This window comes from Bufo bufo, chromosome 9, assembly GCF_905171765.1.
Source record: "Bufo bufo chromosome 9, aBufBuf1.1, whole genome shotgun sequence".
In the NCBI taxonomy this organism is placed as follows: domain Eukaryota; kingdom Metazoa; phylum Chordata; class Amphibia; order Anura; family Bufonidae; genus Bufo; species Bufo bufo.
Window position 1 is genome coordinate 195880884 of NC_053397.1, and position 25708 is coordinate 195906591.

The 25708-nt window shown below is 46.0% G+C and overlaps 1 protein-coding gene across 1 annotated transcript in view; it reads right to left on the bottom strand.

Annotated features, from left to right (window-relative positions):
• The window catches only part of RC3H1 (ring finger and CCCH-type domains 1), an 83954-nt gene that overhangs the window by 14972 nt on the left and 43274 nt on the right, over window positions 1-25708 (bottom strand). Inside the window, 11 exon segments of the mRNA XM_040406732.1 lie at window positions 1097-1246; window positions 1363-1533; window positions 7524-7882; window positions 10873-11090; window positions 11181-11274; window positions 11277-11321; window positions 11324-11363; window positions 11365-11455; window positions 11860-11899; window positions 11902-11971; window positions 21994-22112. Of these exon segments, the coding sequence (XP_040262666.1) occupies window positions 1097-1246; window positions 1363-1533; window positions 7524-7882; window positions 10873-11090; window positions 11181-11274; window positions 11277-11321; window positions 11324-11363; window positions 11365-11455; window positions 11860-11899; window positions 11902-11971; window positions 21994-22112 (1397 nt within the window).

Sequence of the window (25708 nt, forward strand, 5' to 3'; positions counted from 1 at the left end):
GATGTCACTACGCTCATCACATGGTCCGTCACATGATCCATCACCATGGTGATGGATCATGTGACGGACCATGTGATGAGCGTAGTGACGTCATCAAAGGTCCTATTCCTCACAAAAGACAACAGAAGAGATGCCGGCTGCGCGAACAAGTGGATTAAGGCAAGTTAAATTATTATAATTTTTTTTTTAACCCCTCCAGCGCTATTGTACTATGCATTCTGTATTCAGAATGCTCTTATTTTCCCTTATAACCATGTTATAAGGGAAAATAATAATGATCGGGTCCCCATCCCGATCGTCACCTAGCAACCGTGCGTGAAAAACCGCACCGCATCCGCTTGCGATTTTCGCACAACCCCATTCATTTCTATGGGGCCTGCGTTACGTGAAAAACGCACAAAGAGGAGCATGCTGCGATTTTCACGCAACGCACAAGTGATGCGTGAAAATCACAGCTCGTGTGCACAGCGCCATAAGAAATGAATGGGTCCGGATTCAGTGCGGGTGCAATGCGTTCAACTCACGTATCGTACCCGCACGGAAATCTCGCCCGTGTGAAAGAGGCCTTAAGGATGCAGTAAATGTTCATGTTTTTTCCTCCCTGCCGTTCAAGAGCCATAACTTTACCATTCTGCTCACACAGACATATCTCTAAAAATATTTTTTGTACTCTACTACGTTTAGGCCCCTTAAGGAAAATTCGCTTGTAATTGTCAGATTGCTTATAGCCATCATTATCAGATTGTTGGGGTCTAACAACTGGCACCCCCACTGATCAGCTGTTTCGGGCAGTGCTGAAAACTATACTGTTGATGGAAGGTTCGGTCCACTGTGTAGTTCCTGGTACTGTGAAACTCTGCTCCCATTCAACTGAATAGCAGCTGAGCTACCCCTACCCTGGCATAGTCACTATACAGTGGATGGAGCCTTCTGCTTCCGGTTCCATCCCCTGTGTAGTTTCCGCCACCAGTGGCTGCCAGAAAAGGCCAATTTGCGGGGATGCTGGGTGTCAGACCACCACGATATGATACTGGGATAAGTCATTAATAACCAAGTACCGGAAAACACCCTTTAAGAGAGAATAATTTCTACTTACTGCTACTTCCACACAGCCACCAGCAGAAATGTCTTTGGGTTTGGCGTCTTTGGTTCCTATGTAGGAACCGATAGTGTCACAGGACCAAGGAGAGTATTGGCTGTAGTCATTCCCTTTGTAGTTTCCAGATCCTTTCAGCTCATCAAGATACTAAGAGAACAGGGAGAAGAGAAAGCAAGAATCCGTTTCATTACCGACATCCCAACAAAGGCGACAAAAACATGCAGCGCTTTCAATCAGGCAAGTATCTGTGCCAACCGCGTTACCTCTTCTGGATGGAAGGTTTGAGTCAGAGTTGGTGAAGGAGCAAACGGAGGCGGCGAGATGACTTTCCTCTCTTCTAGCTGAGCCATGATCTCTTTGCGGCGGCGATGAAGTTCATCCAGGCTGGGATGGGGCTGTGATTGATGCTGCGGAGGCAGGCGGATGTAGGACTCCTACAAGGATTGGACAAATTAAAATACACACAAACAGGATAAAAAAATAAAAAATGCGGTTCTAATGTCCTAGGACATCGCTATAAATAAAATCAAGTTATGGCTCAATAAACTAGGAAAGCAAAGTGACAATGATGGTAGTTGTAATAGCAGCTGCATTAGTCGGAAGCAAAAGGCAAAACTGAAGGTTTTAGACTCTAAGGTGATAATAAAGCCCCTGGGAGGGATGGACTACCAGCTGAAGTATATAAAACCTATTCCTCAGTGCTCCTGCCCCAGTGGTTAGAAGTATTTAAAGAGGCTCATACCAGTAAGGCCCTGCCAGCTTCTATGAATGAGGCAATTATTGTAGTTATCCCAAAACCGGGGAAAGACGTCCTAGAGGCAGAATCGTACCGACCCATTTCCCTATTGCAGGTGGACATTAAACTGTTGGCGAAGGTATTGGATAACCGTTTGAACCTTGTGATTAAGTCTGTAATCCACTCTGATCAAGCCGGATTCATACCCAACATGTCAACGGCGGTGAATATTAGGCGACTGTACCTAAATATTCAGGTGGGCCAAACTCATGCGTCGGATGCGGCGGTCGCGTCTCTAGACGCGGCCAAAGCATTCGATAGTGTGGAGTGGCGATACCTCATTACTGGACTGAAGGCCATGGGATTTGGGTCCGGGTTTATTAATTGGGTCCAGTTACTATATGCACGTCCTACTGCTAGAATACAGGTGAATGGCAATCTTTCTGACTCCTCTTTCACTGCTATTGTTCGCAATCGCGGAGGAACCTTTGGCAGAGGCTCTCCGTAAGGCAGAAACGGTGAAGGGTATCGCTTGTGGGCCAATAACGGAAAAGGTCGCTCTCTATGCGGACGACCTTTTGCTATTTCTTGATTGGACTGGACCTCCTCCCTACCAGCAGCTATGCAAATCATTAATGATTTTGGGCATCTATCTGGCTCGACTATTAATTGGACAAAGTCAGTGCTAATGCCTTTGGGAAATAATACACAGACAGACCATAGTTTTACTGCGGGCTTGCAGATTGTACCCTCCTTTAAGTATCTGGGCATACAGGTATCGGCAGATCCTAGAGATTTTATCCGTTTGAATTTATTACCGCTACTGGATAAATTCAGAAGGAAAATCCCAGTATGGATTAGACTCCCATTGTCACTTATTGGTCGTACCAACTTGTTAAAAATGATCCTTATGCCTTAGCTCTTGTACATTTTACATAACTCCCCGTCCTGGATCCCCTTAAGAATATTTCATTCTATTAATGCAATATTCCGAGACCTCATCTGGAAGAAAAAAACACCCCGAATTAAACTTGCGGTGACGTGTAGATCCAAAACCCAGGGGAAGTTAAGTGTCCCCGACCCACGGATGTATTATATAGTGGCCCAATTACAGCATCTTCGAGGATGGGGAGAAGTAGATGGGTTGAGCACTGCAACTGGGCGAGTTGTGCAGCAGCTTATCCATGCTAAAAACGTAATGGCAGCTTTGGAGGGCGGAGTTTTCTATGACAAGGGTGGGCAATACGGTATCCTACGCACCATACACATAGTATGGTGGAAAGCTAAAGAGATTGTAGGAATCCAAGGGTATACACAACTTACCCCGATCTGGCCTAATTACCTGTACAAGGATCTAAATACGGTAACTAATGTGAAATTATGGGACGTCTATGGTCTTAATCGAATGTGTCAACTATATGAGAAGAACTGTCTTAAATCCTTTAATATGTTACAGCAGGAGTTTGGTCTGCCTAAGACCTTATTTTAGGTCTACCTTCTGGTACGGCATGCTATACAAATACAAGACCGTAAGGAGAAAATAGTCCCTGCTGATTCGCATTCGATTATTACTCATATTACCTCCCAGGGAGATACGAGAGGGGTGATCTCCTCATTCTATCCGAGCTTAATGGAGGCGTTACACAAGGCCCACCCGCTGCAGTTCTATTCCAAATGGCAACATGTCGTCACTGATCTAACAGTGGAACAAATGGGAGGAGGTATTAGGCTGAGTTCACACGGGCGTTGCGCGAAAAGGTGCGGGTGCGTTGCGGGGACATGCGCGATTTTTCCACGCGAGTGCAAAACATTGTAATGCGTTTTGCACACGCGTGAGAAAAATCGGCATGTTTGGTACCCAAACCCGAACTTCTTCACAGAAGTTCAGGCTTGGGATCGGTGTTCTGTAGATTGTATTATTTTCCCTTATAACATGGTTATAAGGGAAAATAATAGAATTCTGAATACAGAATGCATAGTAAAACAGCGCTGGAGGGGTTAAAAAAATAATAATATTTAACTCACTTTAATCCACTTGCTCGCGCAGCCCGGCATTTCTCCTGTCTTCATCTTAGCTGTGTGCAGGAAAAGGACCTGTGGTGACATCACTCCGGTCATCACATGGTCCGTCACATGATCTTTTACCATGGTGATGGATCATGTGATGACCGGAGTGACGTCACCACAGGTCCTTTTCCTGCACACAGCTAAGATGAAGACAGAAGAAATGCCGGGCTGCGCGAGCAAGTGGATTAAGGTGAGTTAAATTATTTTAACCCCTCCAGCGCTATTTTACTATGCATTTTGTATTCAGAATGCCATTATTTTCCCTTATGACCATGTTATAAGGGGAAATAATAATGATCGGGTCTCCATCCGGATCGTCACCTAGCAACAGTGCGTGAAAATCGCACCGCATCCGCACTTGCTTGCGATTTTCTGGCAGCCCCATTCACTTCTATGGGGCCTGCGTTACATGGAAAACGCAGAATATAGAGCATGCTGCGATTTTCACTGCGTGAAATTCACAGCTCATGTGCACAGCCCCATTGCAGTGAATGGGTCCAGATTCAGTGCGGGTGCAATGCGTTCACCTCCCGCATTGCACCCGCGCGGAATACTCGCCCGTGTCAACTTCCCACGGTGGTAGCGGGATTACGGCGCTCTGGCTTTGTGATGTCGGAGAGCAAGGAGGAGATTCTGAGGATGCTGGGCGGTGCTAGGCTCCTTCACGCTGGACTAATCTAACGTACAGGACACCTCTCAGGGTAATTTGCATATGGATAAAATAGTTTTTTTTTACCACAATAAAAGTACACAGAGCTATGGAGACTGGGTATTGCGGATGTGCTAGCGACCATCTAGCAGCCCATGTCCTCAGCTCTATACATCAAATCCCAGTGACAGGTTCCCTTTAAGGTTGTGATATTCATCTGCAGTACCACAGTGCCATCTGGAGGCAGATGGACAATATTATATTATTTTATCATTTGTTTTATACCATGTCAAGGGTTAATATGACATGCATGTGAATACGCCCACCTTACCTGATTGGAAATCCCTAATCTAGAAGGGGATGATTCTTAGATAAGGTGGGGAATAATAACTCGTGTGCAGAGCATCAAGCCATCCATCCAATCAATCAATCAAGACCAAAAGAAAAAAACTCAAAGAAAACTTTACCAGAAGAAACTTGGATTATTTTTGAACTACTAGGAAAGTTCTTGAGAACTAATCCCATCTGAACTCTGTCTACCTTTGACCCGGTAACGTATAGTGTGTTTACTGCTCGTGATATTAATAAGATATTTCTCTCGGTATATAGCCAAGAGTCCCCATACTGTGGGAATATATAGTGTTAGGCGCCTCCATTATTCTCTTAGTAAAGATGCATATAGTTAATGGAAGATCTGACATTATTTGAAAAGAGGACTAAAACCCTTGGTAAGTTATTTTCCATAGTCTGATTGCTGAGCTGAATATTTAATCATATTAATATCATATATTTTTGATTGGTCATAGGAAAACAGAGTCAAGAGATAATAAAAAATATATATATATATATATATATATATATATATATATATATATATATATATATACATACATACACACACACATATATATATATATATATATATATCCCGCACCTATCAGACAATGGGGACATATCCTATCTATATGCCCCCATTGTCTCAGATGGGAGTACCCTTTAAAAGACTAAGTACACCTTTGTAAGGTTCAAAAGGTCTCTAGGACCTAACCTACGCTTAGGTCCTAGAGACCTTTGAACCTTACAATATATTAAATATAGCATCGCAACCTCCTGAGGGACCTATATGTTTGTTGGTTGATTAAGTACACTTTTTTTTTTTTTTTTTAATGATTGAATATTACTCATTTAGGCCTAAAGATCATTTTTTAAAGTGGTCCTCATTAAAAATATTGAGCTGTTCTGTCACAAAGGGTTAACGGTTTATTTTAGCTGTGTGAATGGTACGTTTTACTTTCACTTTGCGCCATCGTATAATAAACTTTATCTCTAAATTACTAACAGGTCATAAACACTTTAAGATAAGAATTGAGCTGCAATGAGTGTTCTTATAAAGGACAGATCAAGAGCCATCAGGTGAGCTGCCTGATGGAACAGAGTGAAAAATCTGATCCTACTACTAGATGAACTCAAGGCTGCACAAGTGGTTCAAAATTTTTAATAACGACCAATTTAAAAAAATTATTTTTAGCTCAAAATGAGTACAATGCAATAATGCTCTCAAAAGGTGTACATAGCCTTTAAAGATATCCTGAAACTGATAGCACCAAGTCCAGTTGCCAAAACCAATGCTGATCAGCTGGCATGGTCAAGGAAACTGTGGGCAGCAACGTTAGTGTGGCATTACATGGCACCCATGAATAACACGATCTAGCAGCTTCTTCTCCATTAGTTCTATGTACTGGAAAAAAACATGTAATTCAGGAGAAAATAAGCTAATTAACCCTTTGGCTACCAGAGCTTTTTTTCCCGTTTTTGCGTTTTCATTTTTCTGCCCTATATTCCGTGAGCCATAACTTTTTTATATTCCCAGTCACATAAGCTGTATGAGGGCTTATGTTTTCCGGGGCAAGTTGTACTTTCTAATGCCACCATTAATTATGGCATAAAATGTAGTGGGAAGCGGGGGAAAAAATTCCAAATGGGGTGAAATTGGAAAAAAAAATTGTGTGTAAATAGTGTAAAAATAAATGTAAACTTTGAGATTTTTTTTTTTTTTTTTTTTTTTTAACATCACCATATTCTGACCCCCATAATTTTTTTTTATACTTGTGTCTACTGGGCTGTTTATGGGGTCATATTTGCGGGACAATTCATAGTTTTTATTGATAGTGTGTGTGTGTGTGTGTGTGTGTGTGTGTGTGTGTGTGTGTGTGTGTGACGTTTGGATTTGGACTTGTTTCCTTTTTTTGGGTAAGAGAAGCAATGAAAAAATGGCAAGCCGGCCATTCCCCGTATTGGATTTTTTTATTCTTTTTTAGGTTTTAATATTATGGGCGTTTTTGGTCGCGGTGATACCCAGGATTTTTATATTTATTGTTATTTAGTTTTTTTTTACTATTATTATACGGAAAGGCTAGGGGGGTGATTTTAACACATTTGTTAAAAAAAAAAAAATTCTCATCATTTTAAGGCTCCTAAAAGACTTTTTTTTAATTTTTAATTTTGACCTATAATGGATTTTAAAAAAAATGACAATTTCTTAGCATTTTGCTCATTTCTTATGTTGGCCTGCCATCTGGTGGCCAAAATAAGAACTGCAGCATTAATGCTCTGAATTTTTTCATACAGACTCAGGGCATTCAGCGCATGTACTGAAGTCCCGATTGGCCGCACGGGGCTTCAGTACTATGCCCGTAAGCGTGAGCTTCCGGGCTCTTGGGCATTCAGGTGCCATGATCTCACTTGATCACGGCATCTAATGCATTTAATTACCACGATCGGCATTATTGCCGGTTAGGGTAATTAGCCGCAGGTCTCTTCTGTTTCAAACTCCCGCTGCTCGCGCGAGTCATGCTTGTACGGCGCTGGTAGCAAAAGGGTTTAAAACACTATTACAATTTTCACATAGTAACAATTCTTGCAATACGTTAAAAATTTTATTCAAATTTACATATTTCCAAGGATAAACCTACCCGGTTACACGGTGGTCTTATCTGCCCTGGGTGAGCCGCCACAGGATAATAGCCTTCTACTTGTTGGTACCTCTCTCGAGTTTCAGGCACATAGGGTGACCCGGCAGCAGGGGCCATGTCCAGAAGATCATCTCTCTGGTAGGACTGCGGAGCAGAAGCGTATACACGACGGCCATCGTAGTGTGGGGGATACATGGGTTGGCTCATGGGAGAGTACTGTTGAGTGGGTGTTGTGTATTGTGTGCCGACCATCCTGTCTTGTAAATAGGAAGGATAGTGGTCGAGGTAGGTAGGGGAAGATTCGGGGGCGGATGGCTGAGGTCTGACAAAGCGAGAGAGGGGCTGTTGGTAGTAAACACCTGTAAGTGATCAAAACAAACAGGTAGGTTACAAAAATGTGCACAATATACATTCCTAGATAAACCTATTGTTACAGCCATCGCTGACATTTAATGATCCTAATGATCTTTGGCCAAACCAATGTTTTAAAGGGTTGTTCCTGTATCGCTTTAGTCAGGGGAGATTCTACACCTGGGACCCCCGCTGATCCTGAGAATAAAGGGGGCGCAACGTTAATTCTGCGATTTTCTCACTGCACAGCGGCTCTTCCAGCCAGGCAACTGTACAGGAATTTGCAACCAACCCCATTCACTTGAAAGACACAGTGGCACCCTCATTCAAGAAAGGACCCTCACCAGTCAAAGTGACGGCATATCCTAAGCAATATGCCATCATTTTATGAGGTGGGAATAACCCTAAAATGTCAGAATCTGTCAGAATATCTAGTGTGACTAGCTACCTTCAAAAGGCTGGACAGTTGTAAACTCCCCTCCTGGGCAGACCTGCAATTGAAGCATACTTCCCTCCTTCCCAGAGCTGGCTCCAAGCTCCCTCCCTCACTGAATGGAAACTTCTTGTGTTGACGCCACTGCAGCCAATTGCTAGCTGTGACCCTCTCCCCTTGCATCACGTGACCACCAGGGCTGCACGATATATCGAAAAAATAATCGAATCGCGATAATCGCCAAATGCGATATGCGATTTTGGCCGACCCCGAAAATGCTGTGATTATATATGAAGGGGCCCCGCGCACATAACTGGCTTTGTGTGTAAAGTATTTTACTACCGTCTGAAACAAGCTCTCTCCTATTGATAAAATGGCCAGCCTCTGTACTCACTTTCACTATGAATGCACTGCAGCGAACGGCAACAAGCGGGCCGGCCGGCACGTGACTGACGTCACTTAGTAACGCTCCTGCTTCCTGAATTAAGTCACGCGCCGGCTGGCCCGCTCGCTACCGTGCATTCATAGTGAAAGTGAGTACAGAGGCTGGCCATTTTATCAATAGGAGATTGTTTCAGACAGTAGTAAAATACTTTACACACAAAGCCAGTTATGTGCGCAGTTTAGGACACATAGGGCCATAAGGGGGACCAGCATAAGATGCTATATGTGTGTCCTCCGCAGATCCCCCCCATAACAGCGTCCTCCGCAGATCCCCCCCATAACAGCGTCCTCCGCAGATCCCCCCCATAACAGCGTCCTCCGCAGATCCCCCCCATAACAGCGTCCTCCGCAGATCCCCCCCATAACAGCGTCCTCCGCAGATCCCCCCCCATAACAGCGTCCTCCGCAGATCCCCCCCATAACAGCGTCCTCCGCAGATCCCCCCCATAACAGCGTCCTCCCCCCGATCCCCCCCATAACAGCGTCCTCCGCAGATCCCCCCCATAACAGCGTCCTCCGCAGATCCCCCCCATAACAGCGTCCTCCGCAGATCCCCCCCATAACAGCGTCCTCCGCAGATCCCCCCCATAACAGCGTCCTCCGCAGATCCCCCCCATAACAGCGTCCTCCGCAGATCCCCCCCATAACACGTCCTCCGCAGATCCCCCCATAACAGCGTCCTCCGCAGATCCCCCCCATAACAGCGTCTCCGCAGATCCCCCCCATAACAGCGTCCTCCGCAGATCCCCCACATAACAGCGTCCTCCGCAGATCCCCCACATAACAGCGTCCTCCGCAGATCCCCCACATAACAGCGTCCTCCGCAGATCCCCCACATAACAGCGTCCTCCGCAGATCCCCCACATAACAGCGTCCTCCTCGCAATCCCCCACATAACAGCGTCCTCCGCAGATCCCCACATAACAGCGTCCTCCGCAGATCCCCCACATAACAGCGTCCCTCCGCAGATCCCCCACATAACAGCGTCCTCCCGCAGATCCCCCACATAACAGCGTCCTCCGCAGATCCCCCACATAACAGCGTCCTCCGCAGATCCCCCACATAACAGCGTCCTCACGCAGATCCCCCACATAACAGCGTCCTCCACAGATCCCCCACATAACAGCGTCCTCCCGCAGATCCCCCACATAACAGCGTCCTCCGCAGATCCCCCACTAACAGCGTCCTCCGCAGATCCCCCACATAACAGCGCATCATCCACAGACCCCCCACATAACAGCGCATCATCCACAGATCCCCATAACAGCGCATCATCCACAGATCCCCCATAACAGCGCATCATCCACAGATCCCCCATAACAGTGCATCATCCACAGATCCCCATAACAGTGCATCATCCACAGATCCCCCATAACAGTGCATCATCCACAGATTCCCCCATAACAGTGCATCATCCACAGATCCCCCATAACAGTGCATCATCCACAGATCCCCCCATACATTGCATCATCCCACAGATCCCCCATAACATGCCATCCACAGATCCCCATAACAGTGCCATCCACAGATCCCCCATAACTATGTCATAACCAGCTCCGCGTCAGCGCTCATATGGGAAAATCAAGCAAATAGACCTCTAGCACAATTCCCTTAAAATATCGCATCGAATATTGATATCTGCAATTTTTAGGGCCCTAATCGCAATCGCACAAAATTCCTATATCGTGCAGCACTAGTGACCACTTGTCATAATGTGGGAGGAGCAAGTCACAGCTGTAGGAAATTTACATCCGGGAAGCGCAGCGGAGCAGCCCATGCCAGGGAGAGGGACCCAGAGCCAGCATCGGGAAGCAGCAAGTATGCTTCCCTTCTCGGGTCTGTCCAAACGGGGTGCTAAAAACCTTCCCAAATTTGGCAGAACCCTTTTAAATAAGAAGAATTGAAAAATTGGCGGTGACAGAACCAGGAAAATAAAAATTAAATAAATGGGTGTACTATGAAATCAGTAAGCAACGTGGGTGAGCAAAGTCAACCAAGGCGCATCGGAGTCTTTGCACCCAAAATGTATACTCCAAAAACAATCATAGGAGAGGGTGATCAGCTAAAGTCGGCTAACGTACAATGGCGGAGTATGCAATGCAAAAGGTGTAAGCCACTTACGTGGTGGATAGGGTACAGGTTCAAAGGAAGGGGGCCTCCTCCCCTTGGGTCGGGGTAAAAGATATCCGTCTGAGGGGGTAGCATATATCTGGGAGCCCCGTGGTACCATCTGTATCTGTTTAGACACAGGCATAGGCGGGAGATCACTGGAAACGCTTGAGAAGGAGGTGAGAACTGACGGGTAAGGAAGGAATGGAGGTCTTGTAACGGAGTCAAGCCTAAAAGTAGATGAAAAATGGCATAATAAAATCTTTGCTAAAAACACTTGAAAAAAGCAGTTCTCTAGAGCTACACTGTGAAATACATACAATTCGAGGGGAGAGCCTGGGCACTGTTACTAAGATGAATCCAACTTCACAGGCTTCATAACAGACTCATAGCCAGAATCTGTACTCCGGGAATGAGTTGGGTCACTGAGCTCCCTGACACAATGCCATTGGGAAGGGCACTGGTTTCCGGTTGGGTAAATCCATGGGCCCATCATCTGGGTGAATTGCCCCAGTTGTAACCTACTTCATTTAGCTGACCGTGCGAGGCACTCAATGCCGCCTAGGAACCAAGCGTTTGTTCATTTTTTCGAAACCTAGAAAAGAGATGAAGATGTCTCAAGACCCGTGTGAAAAACTCTGTCCGAATCAATGCAAGCGCTATCATGATGCCATGAGATTTAGGGCAGAATCCATATTTCTCATAGAATTTAAAGTGTACCTGACAATTTAGAGCGTACTGAAATGGATTATTGAATGGAGTGGGTCGACACATGAGTGCTACCATTTACTCCAGGGAACCATTGGAAGTACCAGTTCGGACTCCAACTTTAAACTTTTTAGAGCTACAATCAGGAAAGCAGGGCTTAATAAATTCCCCCAAAATATTGCTGTTATTCAGCTCTCATCACTATGTTGTTTTTTTGAAGGACCTTTAAGAACATGTTAAAAAATAAAACAAAAAGCAGAATAAAAATCTCAAGAATCAACAACATCTTACTTTTCCAACTCTTCTTGAGAATGAGCAAAGGTGCAGCTGCCCCACGGGGGCATCCTCCCCGCTGCTTCATGTCCCTGCACATGTAGGTCTTGTACTTGCTGTGCTGTGGAGGCTGTGCCAAAGAATGCAGAAAGGTTATTGCAGATGGCCACCAAAGCGCAAGGCAAATCAAGCCAACAAACATGGGTCGGATAAGGTTTACACAGGAGAGCCCCTACAGGGAGGACTGTCCTAGTTGCACACAAACCGGACAGACCTCTATTAGGCAACTTTCACACAAGCGTTTTGGTTTCCGCTTGCGAGATCCGTTAAGGGGGGCGTCTCACAAGCGGCCCAAAACGGATCAGTCTTGCGCTAACGCATTCTGTATGGAAAAAGGATCCGCTCAGAATGCCTCAGTTTGCCTCCATTCCGCTCTGGAGGCGGACAACAAAACGCTGCCTGCGGGCGTTTTGCTAGCAGCCTGACGAAGCGAGCCAAACTGGAACCCGTCCTGGGGCACACAATGCAATCAATGGGGACGGATCAATTTTCTCTGACACAATCTGCACAATAGAAAACGGATCCTTCCCCCATTGACTTTCAATGGTGTTCAAGACTGATTACGTCATGGCTATAGAAGACATAATAACAACCGATCCGTTCGTGACGGATGCGTGCGGTTGTATTATTGTAATGAAGCATTTTTGCAGATCCATGACTGATCTTGCAAAAAAAACGCTAGTGGAGAAAGCAGCCTTAGCCCATTAATTGAACTGTATACACAGACTACTATTATAAGAGAGGGCTATTATACTTTCGCACATACCATTATACCACTTCAGCAGATGCCATTTATCATGTAGAGAAAGTTAGAGGTTTTCTCATCTGAGACAATGGGGACATATCGCTAGGATATGCCCCAATTGTCTGATTGGGACCCTGCACCTATCTCCTAAATGGAGCCCCGAAAGTGGTGGAGGGCGTACTGTGCATGCGAAGCCGCCCTCCATTCATTCTATGGGGCTGCCCAAAATAGCCAAGCACTGGCTTGGCTTCTTCCGTCGGGCCCATAGAAGTGAATGGAGTGGCGGCCAGGCATGTGTGGTGCGTTCCCATTCATTCACTTGTATGGGGAGAGTGTTAGTGGGTGGCTAGACCAGAGTCCTCCAGCCACCACTTTGCCCACTCTGTTCTCGATATAGGTGTGGGACCTGCACCTATCAGACAATAGGGGTATATTCTAGCGATAAGCCCCCATTGTCTCAGATGTGAATACCCCTTTAATACAAGGCTTTTACTAATGTATTGTGATTTTCCATATGCCTCTTTTGCTGGCTTCACTCATTTTTCCATCACTTACACACCGCTCGTTTGCAGGGTTACAACCATACTGTAATCCCAGCAGCGGGTGGTCGTGCTTGCACACTATCGGTCCCGGCCACCAAGAGGCTGGCACTTTTTCCTATAGTGTGCAAGCACCACCACTGCTGCTGGGGTTACAGGGTGGTAGTAACCCCATGGAAAAAAAAGCAGTGAATAACGTGATGGAAAAATTAATGAAGTCAGCATTTGCTAATGTGAGACGTGAGACAACCCCTTTAAAGGCATATACAGTTAAATTAATCTTCTAATGTGTCAGATACATGTGCAATCTCATTTTGAAACAAGATCCAGGACCGTAACCGTCCACCAAAATGAAAGGGCACCACACAGTGCACAAATCCCATTTAATTCTTTGGATACTGCAGCACTTGCTCCCAATGAAGTCATTGACAGCAGTGCTGCAGTAACCAGCTCCATCCACTAGATGGGGGTGTCAGACTGCCACCAATCAGGATAGGTCAATCACAAAATCCTGGACACCTCTACGGTCATTTACTAAATATTAGCGCTTCAGAAATATTTTGCCGACCTACAGACACCTTTAACTGCTTACACAGTCAATTCTACATCAAATTTAATAAACTTTTAAGGCTGGGTTCACATTGCGTTTTTCCCATCCATTTAACGTATACAAAAAATGTACATGTTAAACAATGCCTAAGACCGATGCCATACAGTTTGTTTTTTTTAAGTCCAAATTTTTATTTTTTTACCGGACTCTGGCAGGAAACAAGAACGTGGGGTGCTGCGTTTTTGTATCCTTTTTTCCCCACCTAAAGTATACGTCAAACGGAGGCATAAAACGTCATGTGAACCCACTCCAAATAAGTCCACTGCATTAGTTATTTGAGGACCCTTTTTACACAAACCAAGGACTGAGCCTATAATCATGGATGGATATTCGTAGAAACCGCCCCATGTAAAGGTGCCACTGATCACCCTACAAAAAAAATGCAAAATGCTAGTTTGCCGGGTGATTGCACTTTTCATGTGACACGTAAAATTGATGTTTGTCAGCAGCACGTCGCCATGTGTAAACGGAAATTGTGCTCGTTAAGAACCATCATCCATTTTGCATTAGGCCGTCTAAAAAGCCGTCAAACAAGCAACAGTCGGCGCCCGATGAGGACCTTTATAGCCTGGATTAAACAAGTTTCTAAGGGCTGTCCAGGACGGTGCCTTTCCCAGGAACACGCCACCCCTGTCCACGGGTTTTGTCTGGTATTACAGCTCAGCTTCCTTTGGAGTTGGGATGAAGTGCAATATCTATGGACAGGTGTGGAGCCGTTTCTGGAACAAAGCAACCACATTTTCCAATCCTGGACCCCTTTAATCTACAGTATAGACCAGGCATTGGCCAACCTGCAGCTCTCCAGCTGTTGTAAAACTACAACTCCCACCAGGCCCTGCTGTAGTAGTCTGGGTATGCTGGGAGTAGCCTCAGGCTGGCCATCCCTGCTATAGACAGTGTAGCTTTCACACCAGACTATTCTAGCCGTTGCAGAGGACCTAAATCCGCAGCAAAGTCTGCCCGTGTTAAATAAAGATTTAGCTGCCAATTTTCACCGCAGTGGATGAAAGCTCTGGAAATTTGGAGAGAAAAGAAAATCTGTAATTTAAAAAAAAAAAAAAAAAAAAAAAATGATTTCCCGATCTTCAATCCGCACAGATTTTCCCACAGCAGATTGGATAGAGTTGTGTATACCCCATTCCCATCAGTTGTACTGTAATTTAGGGCGAAATGTGCAGTGGGTCTAAAGCCGCCCTAACTGTCCCAGTGCATTATGGGATTTCATCTAAGCTGGTAGGAATGGGGGTCTGACTGTTCCCAACATCATCCAGCAGAATTTGGAATTACAGAAGTTCCACTATAATACAATCTGTAACTCAAGATGCAAAGTATGGGTCTATATATGCGACTTCAGAATTTCCCAACATAAACCTCCATGAAAAACCAATGAAGAGAAACACAATGCTGTATGTCCTCCACAAGTCTCATCCCCCCAATTTGCTGCGCCTCCGTAAGGAATAGCTAAGGCTAATGTTCACATCTGCACTAGAGACTCCAATGAAGATTCAGAAAAATGAAATTCCTGACACAGATGCGAACCCAGCCTTATTCCGGTATTCCATTCCAAAACAGTAAAAGGCAGTGCGTCTTCTAGTGCGAATGCAAAAGGCAACGCAGGAGGGAAAATGAAGCCCTGCGCTATACTCTCCTCTCCCTGGTATTCTTCTATGGGCCGCACTGCACGTATCCCGACTGCGTACAGCAGCAGGAAGTAGTTCACATAGGAGTGCATGTCTGGTCACAGTGCAGCGATAGGCCGGCAGAAGATCAGGGAGCGGTGAGCGTCAGCGTGGACCGGAGCAGGAGAGGTAATGAACTATTATACTATTAAATGACTATTTATGTTTTGGTCCGATGGAGCTTGGGGTCTAATCTGAGGTCCGATGGAGCTTGGGGTCTAATCTGAGGTCCTGATCGGAGGTCTGATCTTGGGGAGGTCCTGATCGGAGGTCTGATGGAGCTTTGGGGAAGGGGGGGGTGTTCTGATCGGAGGTCTGAGGGGAAAAAAAATATAAAAAAAAAGTCTACACACCCCCTGTTAAAATGTCAAGTTTCTGTGCTGGAAAAAAATGAATCAAGATAAATCATTTCAGAACTTTTTCCACCCTTAATGTGACCTATAAACTGTAACAACTCAAGTGAAAAACAAACTGAAATCTTTTAGGTAGAGGGAAGAAAAAATATAAAAATAGAATAATATGGTTGCATAAGTGTGCACACCCGTAAACTAATACTTTGTTGAAGCACCTTTGATTTTATTACAGCACTCAGTCTTTTGGGTAGAGTCTATCAGCATGGCACATTTTGACTTGCCAAATTTTGCCCACTCTTTGGCAAAAACACTCCAAATCTGTCAGATTGCGACGGCATCTCCTGGCACTGCCTCTTCAGATCACCCCACAGATTTTCAATCGGATTCAGGTCAGGGCTCTGGCTGGGCCATTCCAAAATTTAATCTTCTTCTGGTGAAGCCTCCTTTGTTGATTTGAATGTATGCTTTGGGTTCGTTGTCATGCTGAAAGATGAAGTTCCTCTTCATGTTCAGCTTTCTAGCAGAAGCCTGAAGGTTTTGTGCCAATATTGACTGTATTTGGAACTGTTCATAACTCCCTCTAGCTTAACTAAGGCCCCAGTTCTAGCTGAAGAAGCCCTTTGGCATGATGCTGCCACCACCATGCTTCACAGTGGGGATGGTGTTCTCTTGGTGATGTGCAGGAGTTGTTTTTGCACCAAACATATCTTTTGGAATTATGCCAAAAAGTTCATCCTCGTTTCATCAGACCATAACACCTTTTCCCACATGCTTTTGGGAGACTTCAGATGTGTATTTGCAAAATGTAGCCTGGCTTGGATGTTTTTCTTCGTAAGAAACGGCTTTCATCTTGCCCCTCTCCCCCATAGCCCAGACATATGAAGAATACGGGAGATTGTTGTCACATGTACCACACAGCCAGTACTTGCCAGATATTCCTGCAGCTCCTTTAATGTTGCTGTAGGCCTCTTTGTAGCCTCCCAGACCAGTTTTCTTCTCGTCTTTTCATCCATTTTGGAGGGACGTCCAGTTTTTGGTAATGTCCACTGTTGTGCTATATTTCTCCACTTGATGAGGGACTGTCTTCACTGTGTTCCATGTTAGATCGAATGATAACCTTCTAACAATGAGATCCCTCTGATGCTTTGGAAGCCTCTGTGGACCATGGCTTCTGCTGTGGGATGCGACTAAGAAAGACCAACTAGAGCAGCTGAACTTTTTTGGGGTTAATCAGAGGCACTTTAAATGATGGCCGGTGTATGCTGACTCCTATTTAACAGGATTGTGAATGTGATTGATTAATTCTGAACACAGCTACATCTCCAGTTATAAAAGGAGGGTGTGCACACTTATGCAACCACATTATTATTATATTTTTTTCTTCCCTCCACCTAAAAGATTTCAGTTTGTTTTTCAATTGAGTTGTACAGTTTATAGGTCACATTAAAAGGTGGAAAAAGTTATGAAAAGATTTATCTTTGTCTCATTTTTTTACAGCACAGAAACCTGACATTTTAACAGGGGTGTGTAGACTTATATATAACACACACAGTGGATGTCGAAAGTGCACACTTGCCACCCATCGGGTAAACGAGGCTCTCCGAATGCAGTTAGCTCATACAGAGGTCTGATGGAGCTTTCCCCGAGCATTCATTAAATGTACAAACACAGCTTTCCCAGGGCTCCTGTAAACAAGGCAGACATAGCAGAGCTGGAGAAGGTCCAGAGGAGGGCAACTAAAGTAATAACTGGAATGGGGGACTAAGTACCCTGAAAGATTATCAAAATTAGGGTTATTCACTTTAGAAGAAAGATGACCAAGGGGAGATCTAATAACTATGTATACATATATCAGGGGTCAGTACAGAGATCTCTCCCATCATCTATTTATCCCCAGGACTGTGACTATGACGAGCGGACATCCTCTGCGTCTGGAGGAAAGAAGGTTTGTACACAAACATAGAAGAGGATTCTTTACGGTAAGAGCAGTGAGACTATGGAGCTCTCTGCCTGAGGAGGTGGTGATGGTGAGTACAATAAAGGAATTCAAGAGGGGCCTGGATGTATTTCTGGAGTGTAATAATATTACAGGCTATAGGTACTAGAGAGGGGTCGTTGATCCAGGGAGTTATTCTGATTGTCCTGATTGGAGTCGGGAAGGAATTTTTTATTCCCCTAAAGTGAGGAAAATTGGCTTCTACCTCATGTTTTTTTTTTTGCCTTCCTCTGGATCAACTTGCAGGATGACAGGCCGAACTGGATGGACAAATGTCTTTTTTCGGCCTTATGTACTATGTTACATTGTTAGAATGAATAGACCCTACTTTATTTTAGTACCTAATTTATAGGATGAATCTACACAAAGTAGACAAACTTTAATGGGGAAAATTAAAACACAAACAATAATAAAAAATTAAAAAATGTTGTTATAACTTTACTGGAAACCTGAAACTGCAATATACCCCTGGCCTGGAGGCATCTGTCTTTAATATTAGAGATCTGCAGCCCCAGCAGAATCCCTTCTGTGTTCTACAGTCTAAAGACAGCCGCAAACTGTGGTCTACAAATTCAATCATGGCACGAGGGAAATACAATTTGCAGATGATGCAATTGCCTTATATATATAGGTCTGTGCACTATAAAAAATAATTAGAAAAGTAAAGCATGCCAGAACAGCCCTGGATATTTTTATAATCATTCATCCAGACATGCGAGAGCTGGAGCAACCTGCGATAACGGATACGCTCTTCCCGAAAGTCACCATAAGGTAAAATTAAACTATAAACTAAACTAAAGTAGGAGGTAAAAAGGTTTCAGGAGAGGATTTCTATTTCTACCATCTACAGTTATGGCAGAATGTGTTCACGTTCATTTAGTAACACTGTGCGAGACTATAGGCCCGTTCACACTGATCAATGGCAAGCCACTGGCAATAGTCTGCTCGTCAGTGGAGGTGAACTCTGCATTTACATGCAGCGATCTCCTCCGCAGTACGGGAAGGAGCGAGAGTTAATGCCATCACTCGTCCTTAATGTTTGCCGACAGCAGAGTGCCGTTTAGATGTCACGGACCGCATGAATAAAGAAAAAAACCTGATGAATGAGCATTCCATCGGGTAATTGGCAGCACCTTTACACCAGCAGATCATTGCCAACATGCGTTCCTGCAAACACTAGTTAGCAATGATCTGCCTGATGCTCGCCCAGTGTAAAGAGGCCTTAAAGGGGTCTCACTTCAGTAAATAGCATTTATTACATAGACAAAATGAATACAAGGCGCTTACTAATGTATTGGAATTGTCCATATTGCCGCCTTTGCTGGCTTGATACATTTTTTCATCACATTATACACTGCTCGTTTCCATGGTTATGACCACCCTACAATCCAGCAGTGGCGGTCGTGCTTGCATACTATAGGAAAAAGCATCAGCCTAGGTGCTCTCCAGGGGTCCCCGCCACCAGAGAAGTCAGAGCCTTTTCCTATAGTGTGCAAGCACAACCACCACTGATGGATTGCAGGGTGGTCCTAACCCCTGGAAATGAGAATGTATAATGTGATGGAAAAATGAATCCAGTTAGCAAAGGAGGCAACATGGACAATCACAATACATTAGTAAGTGGCTTGCATTAACATAAAAGATGCCATTTAACTGACGTGAGACAACCCCTGTAAAGCCTCATTCAGACGTCCGTGGAACATGGGCCGTGGGATACCGGACTGGCATTGCAGGAGCGCTCCTGCAATGCCAGTCCGGTATCTCACTAACCGTGTTCCACGGACGTTTGCATGAGGCTTAGGGCTAGGTTTACATTTGCATAATTAGCTTCGTTAGACTACCTGAACACAGGTGCGGATAAACATGCAGAAGATCCGTACAAATTTCCCTGTGGATTTCTGTGCGTTTCTGCACCAAATCCGCACTTGTTACTAGAATCTGGTATTGCCGCAGATCTCACCTTACCATTGAAACGGGTGAAATCGGCAACAAAAACTGCAAACCTAAATGACATGCCACAGATTTCTAAATCCACACGGAGTGTACATGAGATTTGTCTAATCACGTACACTTTGCCGGTACTGCACTACGCTGAGGTTTTCTGCACGAGAATCCGCCATGTGTGCAGGGAGTCTAAGGATGAGTGAAAAAAGTTGGTTAAAAATGGACATTTTCACTGATGCCTTTCTGCGAAACGGACGTTAAAAATGAACCCATTCAATTGTACGGGGGCAGTCTGTCAGTGGAAAACGGACAAGATAGAGCATGTTCTATTTTTTGACGTCAGTTTTTCACTGTGATTAACCCCATAGTGTACCACTGGTTTTAAAACGGACGTGTGATGGCCGTAAAAAAAAAAAAAAGTACATCACGTGTCCGTTTTTTACTGGCGTGTGCATGTAGCCTAAGGGGCCTGTGCCAAATTCAGTTACAGAAAAAAAAAAATCTCTAATCAGGAATACTCAACCTGCGGCCCTCAAGCTGTTGCAAAACTACAACCCCTAGCATGCCCTAATAGCTGTAGGCTGTCTAGGCATACTGGGAATTGTAGTTTTGAAACAGCTGGAGGGCCGCAGGATGGGCATGCCGGCTCTCTGACAGAAACCAGATGTACCCCGCATTATAGTCAATCGAGTCCATTAGTACTATTCATTTTTGTCATCTGATGGACCTGGCGCTGACGTCGTTTTAGTTTTTAGAACAGAAAAACAGGAAAAGTGCAGATGTGAATGTTTCTTACAAGCCATGTTCACATGGCAAAATACACAGTGTATTTCAGAGCGTCAAACACCCCTGTTCACGCACAGGAATACAGTTTCCCACGGTTTTCAATGGGAAATACACATCATAGTTCACACTGGCACATTTTTCTGTTGGTTTTCCATGTCTCAGGTCACTTTTTTAAAGCAGATGTTGCCAAAATATACTCCAACTATGCTTATTGGCTATGCATTTTTCTGGCGTTTTTAAGCAGTTGAAAAAAAAGGAATACACCAAAAAAGTGCCTGGAATTCAGAGGCTGAACTGTAAAATGATGCCATGTGAGCCTTAGGGTGCCTTCACACAGACCTTTAAAGGGGTTGTCCCATCTGGAACATTTAAGGAATTCCCACAGGAGGTGGGACTCTCATCTAACATTTACGGCAGGCATGCTCAACCTGCGGCCCTCCAGCTGTTGTAAAACTACAACTCCCACCATGCCCTGCTGTAGGTTGTCCAGGCATGCTGGGAGTTGTAGTTTTAAAACAGCTGGAGGACCGCAGGTTGAGCCTCCCTGATTTACGGCATGTCCTGTGGATTTGCCATAAATGTCCCAGATGGGAATACCCCTTTCATTTTTCACTATGTACAAATCTGCACGTCTTAGGCTACTTTAACACTGGCGTTTCTGGGTCCGCTTGTGAGATCCGTTTCAGGGCTCTCACAAGCGGCCCAAAACAGATCAGTTCAGCCCCAATGCATTCTGAATAGATAAGGATCCGTTCAGAATGCATCAATTTGGCTGCGTTTGGTCTCCGTTGCGTTTTTTAGGCGGTCACGAAAACGCAGCTTGCAGCGTTTTGGTGACCGTCTGACGATGAGGAGCCTAATGGATCAGTCTAGACTTACAATGTAAGTCAATGGGGACAGATCCATTTTTCACTGACACAATATGCTGCAATTGAAAACGGATCCGTCCCCCATTGACTTTCAATGTAAGTCAGGACGGATCCGTTTTGACTTAATTTTTTTTTTTAATGAATAATGCAAACGGATCCGTTATTAACGGATACAAGCGTTTGCATTATTCGTGCGGATACGTCTGCAGATACAAGATGGATCCGCACAAAACGAGAGTGTGAAAGTAGCCTTATATGAGGATTTTGTTGTGGATTTGCCCCTTTGCAATACAATGGGTTCACTGGAGCAAATCAACATCAAAATCCCCATATGTAATACCTGAAGATTATGGGGCGGATCTGTCAACAGCAGAAAAATATGGCAGGTGTAAAGACAACCTTATATGTCTGCTGAAACAAAGAAGGTAATGTCACACATGGCCTCAGCTTCAACCCTGCTGCATAGCGATTTTCTGTTTTTAATTGGCTTCCCAAGAAAACTGGTTCTTGGAGACACTTGTAGTTTATAGAGTGGTACCTGAATCATGTGGTAGCTCCGAGCCTCGCTCACCTGCTGCTGGTCAGTCCCCTTCTTGCTGTGGTTCTGGATGTAATCAACCAGCCCATGTACAACAGTCTTCACAGCCACAAGACCGTTCTCCAGCTGCTCCCAGGTTGGAGGTGGAGCATCTAAAATAGATAAGATTTACAGATGACTTTTCCTTTTGGACTTCAGCCTCCCAGAAATTCGCCCAGGAAGCAGCAGATCTGTCTATAAAAATAATACTTTAATTAAAAGGGTTCTCTCTTGAAGACGAGCAAAGCTCCTCTGTAGCAAAAAATGCTTTTTGAGATTACATGCATGCTCCGGCGAACGTGCAAGGAGTCGTCGGAGAGAATAGCTGCCAACTGAAAGCTCTATGACCGCAGACATCAGGTTACGGAGACCGAACTCGGCAATTTTGGCTGACAATCTAAAGTTCATGAGTGGCCTTCTCACTCTATGGCAAAGGTCTCAGGAGATCTGAATCGGCAGTTCGATTTCAACTGCCTGATCCTTGAGCTCTCCAAGACATAAGCTGCCCACCAGAAGTCTAGCAGCGTCCTTCTCCCCTCTCATTCCGAACACATGCATGCTTGTCCAAACTAAGAGTGCGTGTGTATGAAAGAGGGGAGAAATAGCTGGCAGTTACATCAGGTGAATGGCCATCAGCCTTAGGAGTCATTCACAGGAACATAAGGGCTCCGTGCCCCTATTGATTTGAATGGCTCCACGTTCCTGCAAGATATGGCCAAAGGTAGGACATGTCCTATGTTTGTGCAGCAAATGCATGGTCCGGAAGCCCACGACAACACTCGGAAGCGCTTCAGTGAGCTCTCGGGTCCGTGCCTCTGCACCGCAAAAGATAGAACAGGTCCTATCTTTTTCCATATCTTGCAGATCTTGGACCCACTTAAGTCAATGGGTCCGCATCCGCAGCAGAGTGTATACGGCAGGTGCTGGAGCAATGCAGACCGCTATTTGCGGTACGCAGCACGGGCACAGAGCTCTTACATTCCTGTGTATGATCCCTTAGTCTTCACATTCAAAGCTTTTGCAAATCTCATTTCTCATCCGTATCATTGGGGGGGCACAGGCTTGATCATGGGTATAGCTGTTGTGAGCTCCTCCCTTCAGCTATACCCTTCCTGCAGGGACTAAGCTAAATCAGTTTTAGCTTAGTGTCTGTAGGAGGCAGACCTCCATGCGTTGCAGGTCTGCAGTTTTTTTCCCCCTTTTTTTGTTTCGTTTTCTCTTTCTTCTCTTCTAGTGGGAGTTTCAGGCAGTCCTAAAAGCTGCCTGCACTCCCACCCAGGAGCCTGCTGCTCCTTCCCGTTCTCCAGAATCAAGGGAGGGCCAGAGGTTCCTAAAAGCCTCTGCATCCCGCCAGCCTTCGGATCACCACGGCCACCCACCGCAAATACCCTCCGTTTCCGGTGTAGCGTCCCTCTCCAAGGGGCCGCACAACGAAGGGGGGCAGAAGACGCTGGACGGGCGAGTATAAAATAAAAAAAATTAAATTCTGGCCCCAAAGTGTTCCTTCCAGCACTCTCCCCTTCTCAGGTTACAAACGGCAGGGCTTAGTGCAGGGCGTCCTTTTCCAGGCCCTTCAACGTTTGGCGCGTAGTCTCCGGGCTCCCCACGGCTTCTTATCCCCTGGGCGGCGTCTGTTTTCCATGTGGTCAATCAGATCACCTCTGCTCTGCGTGTGCTGCTCCACCGTCAAGTGGCTGGACGCGGCCAAGCTTATGGACCACTCGTCAGCCCTGTTAGTGGCTTTTCGCCGTAACCTATGGCTCTTCTGCTGGGCAACAGATTATGCTTCAAAGCGGTCCCTGACGGCCCTCCCCTTTACTGGCAGCAGACTTTTTGGTAAGCACCTGGATGAGATCATTTCTGACGCTACAGGTGGTAAGAGCACCCATTTACCACAGAACAGGGGGCCCTTTTGGAATTTGTCCAGCCCTAAGAGGTCGGCCGACAAGTCTGCCCTGGATTGGAAGCGCAAGCCTTCCTTCGAGCCTCGTCCTTCCTGGCGTCCCCGTCAATAGGTCTCCAAGTCCTATAACCCCAAGACCTTCACTGCATGACGGGCGGCTTCCGGCGCCCTCTGATCGGGTGGGCGGTCGGCATAATTTGTTTCGGCACGTCTGGCTGGCGCACGTCTCGGATGCTTGGGTGAGAGGTCATTGCAGAGGGCTACAAGCTGGAATTCAGGTCCTCCCCAACGTCCCGATTTTTTCGGTCATCTCCTCCGACCTCACCCTTGGCTGCAAATTCCTTTTTCAGGCTATTTACACACTTCTGCGGCAGGGAGTGATCGTTCCGGTTCCTGTGCAAGACCGTTTTACTCCAATCTCTATGTGATCCCCAAAAAAGAGGGGACGGTCCGTCCCGTTCTGGACCTCAAGGCACTCAACTGCTTCCTTCGGATCCGCAGTTTCGAGATGGAGTCCCTGAGGTCGGTCATTGTGTCTATGGAACCGGGGGAGTACCTGTCCTCGATAGACATCAAATACGCTTATCTTCACTCCCTCCCAATCAATGTTCTGGAGTTGAGAGCAATTTGTCTCTCTGTGGCATTGGCCCGACCATCTCAGGGTACGTCCGGTTCGGGTTCAGTCCGACAGCTCCACGGCGGTGGCGTACCTCAAACACCAGGGCGGCACCTGGAGCCACGGCAGAAACAGCCGTGATCCTCAGATAGGCGGAGAACCATGTTACGGCGCAGTCGGCAGTTCACATCCCCGGCGTCGACAACTTGATCGCTGACTTCCGCAACAGTGAGCGTCTTGTCCCGGCAAATAGGCTCTTCACCTGCAGGTTTTTTGGGCCATCTGCGAGCGATGGGGGGGGAGGCTCGGCCGGACGTGGATCTTATGGACTCCAGCTTCAACAAGGTCGAGGACTTCACTGCGCGGTCCAGGGAACCCATGGCTCTGGCGTGCGACGCGCTGGTGATTCCGTGGAGTCTGTTCACGTTTCTTTATGTGTTCTCGCCTCTTCCTCTCATTCCGCGTCTCCTCCGGAAGATGAGGTCCGAAGGACTGCCCGCCATTCTTGTGGGTCCCCGATTGGCCACCCAGAGTGTGGCATGCGCCTCTAGTCACCCTTCTCGCCGACGAACCCTGGTGTCTTCCTCTTCGGGAAGACCTCCAGTCGCAGGGGCTGATCTTCCACCCGAATTTAGGGTCGCTACATTTAACGGCCTGGCTGTTGAAGTCGCCGTACTGAAGGCTCAGGGTTTCTCAGATGCAGTGGTCCAGACCATGATTCGTGTCAGAAACCAGTCGTCTTGCCGAATCTACCACCGGACCCGGAAGTCCTACTTTAGTTGGTGCGAGCGGCATCTGCCGTCTCCCGTTCGGTTCTCTTTGCCGCGACTCTTGTCTTCCCTGCAGTCGGGCATTGACTTAGGGCTCTCAGCTCCCACAAAGGGCAAGTTTCGGCTCTCTCTATTCTTTTTCAGCGGAATTTGGCTTCGCTTTCAGCTGTTCGGATTTTTCTTCAGGGGGTGGCACATGCTGCGCCCCCCTTTCCTTCCTCCGTTGGATCCTTGGGATCTTAATCTAGTACTCAACGCTCTCCAGTCTTCACCGTTTGAGCCTTTGCAGCAGGTGTCGCTTCGCTTCCTGTCTTACAAGGTGGCAATCACGTCCATCCATAGGGTGTCGGAACTCACGGCTCTTTCATGTCGGTCGCCTTTCCTGGTCCTCCTTAAGGATAAGGTGGTCCTTCGCCCGGT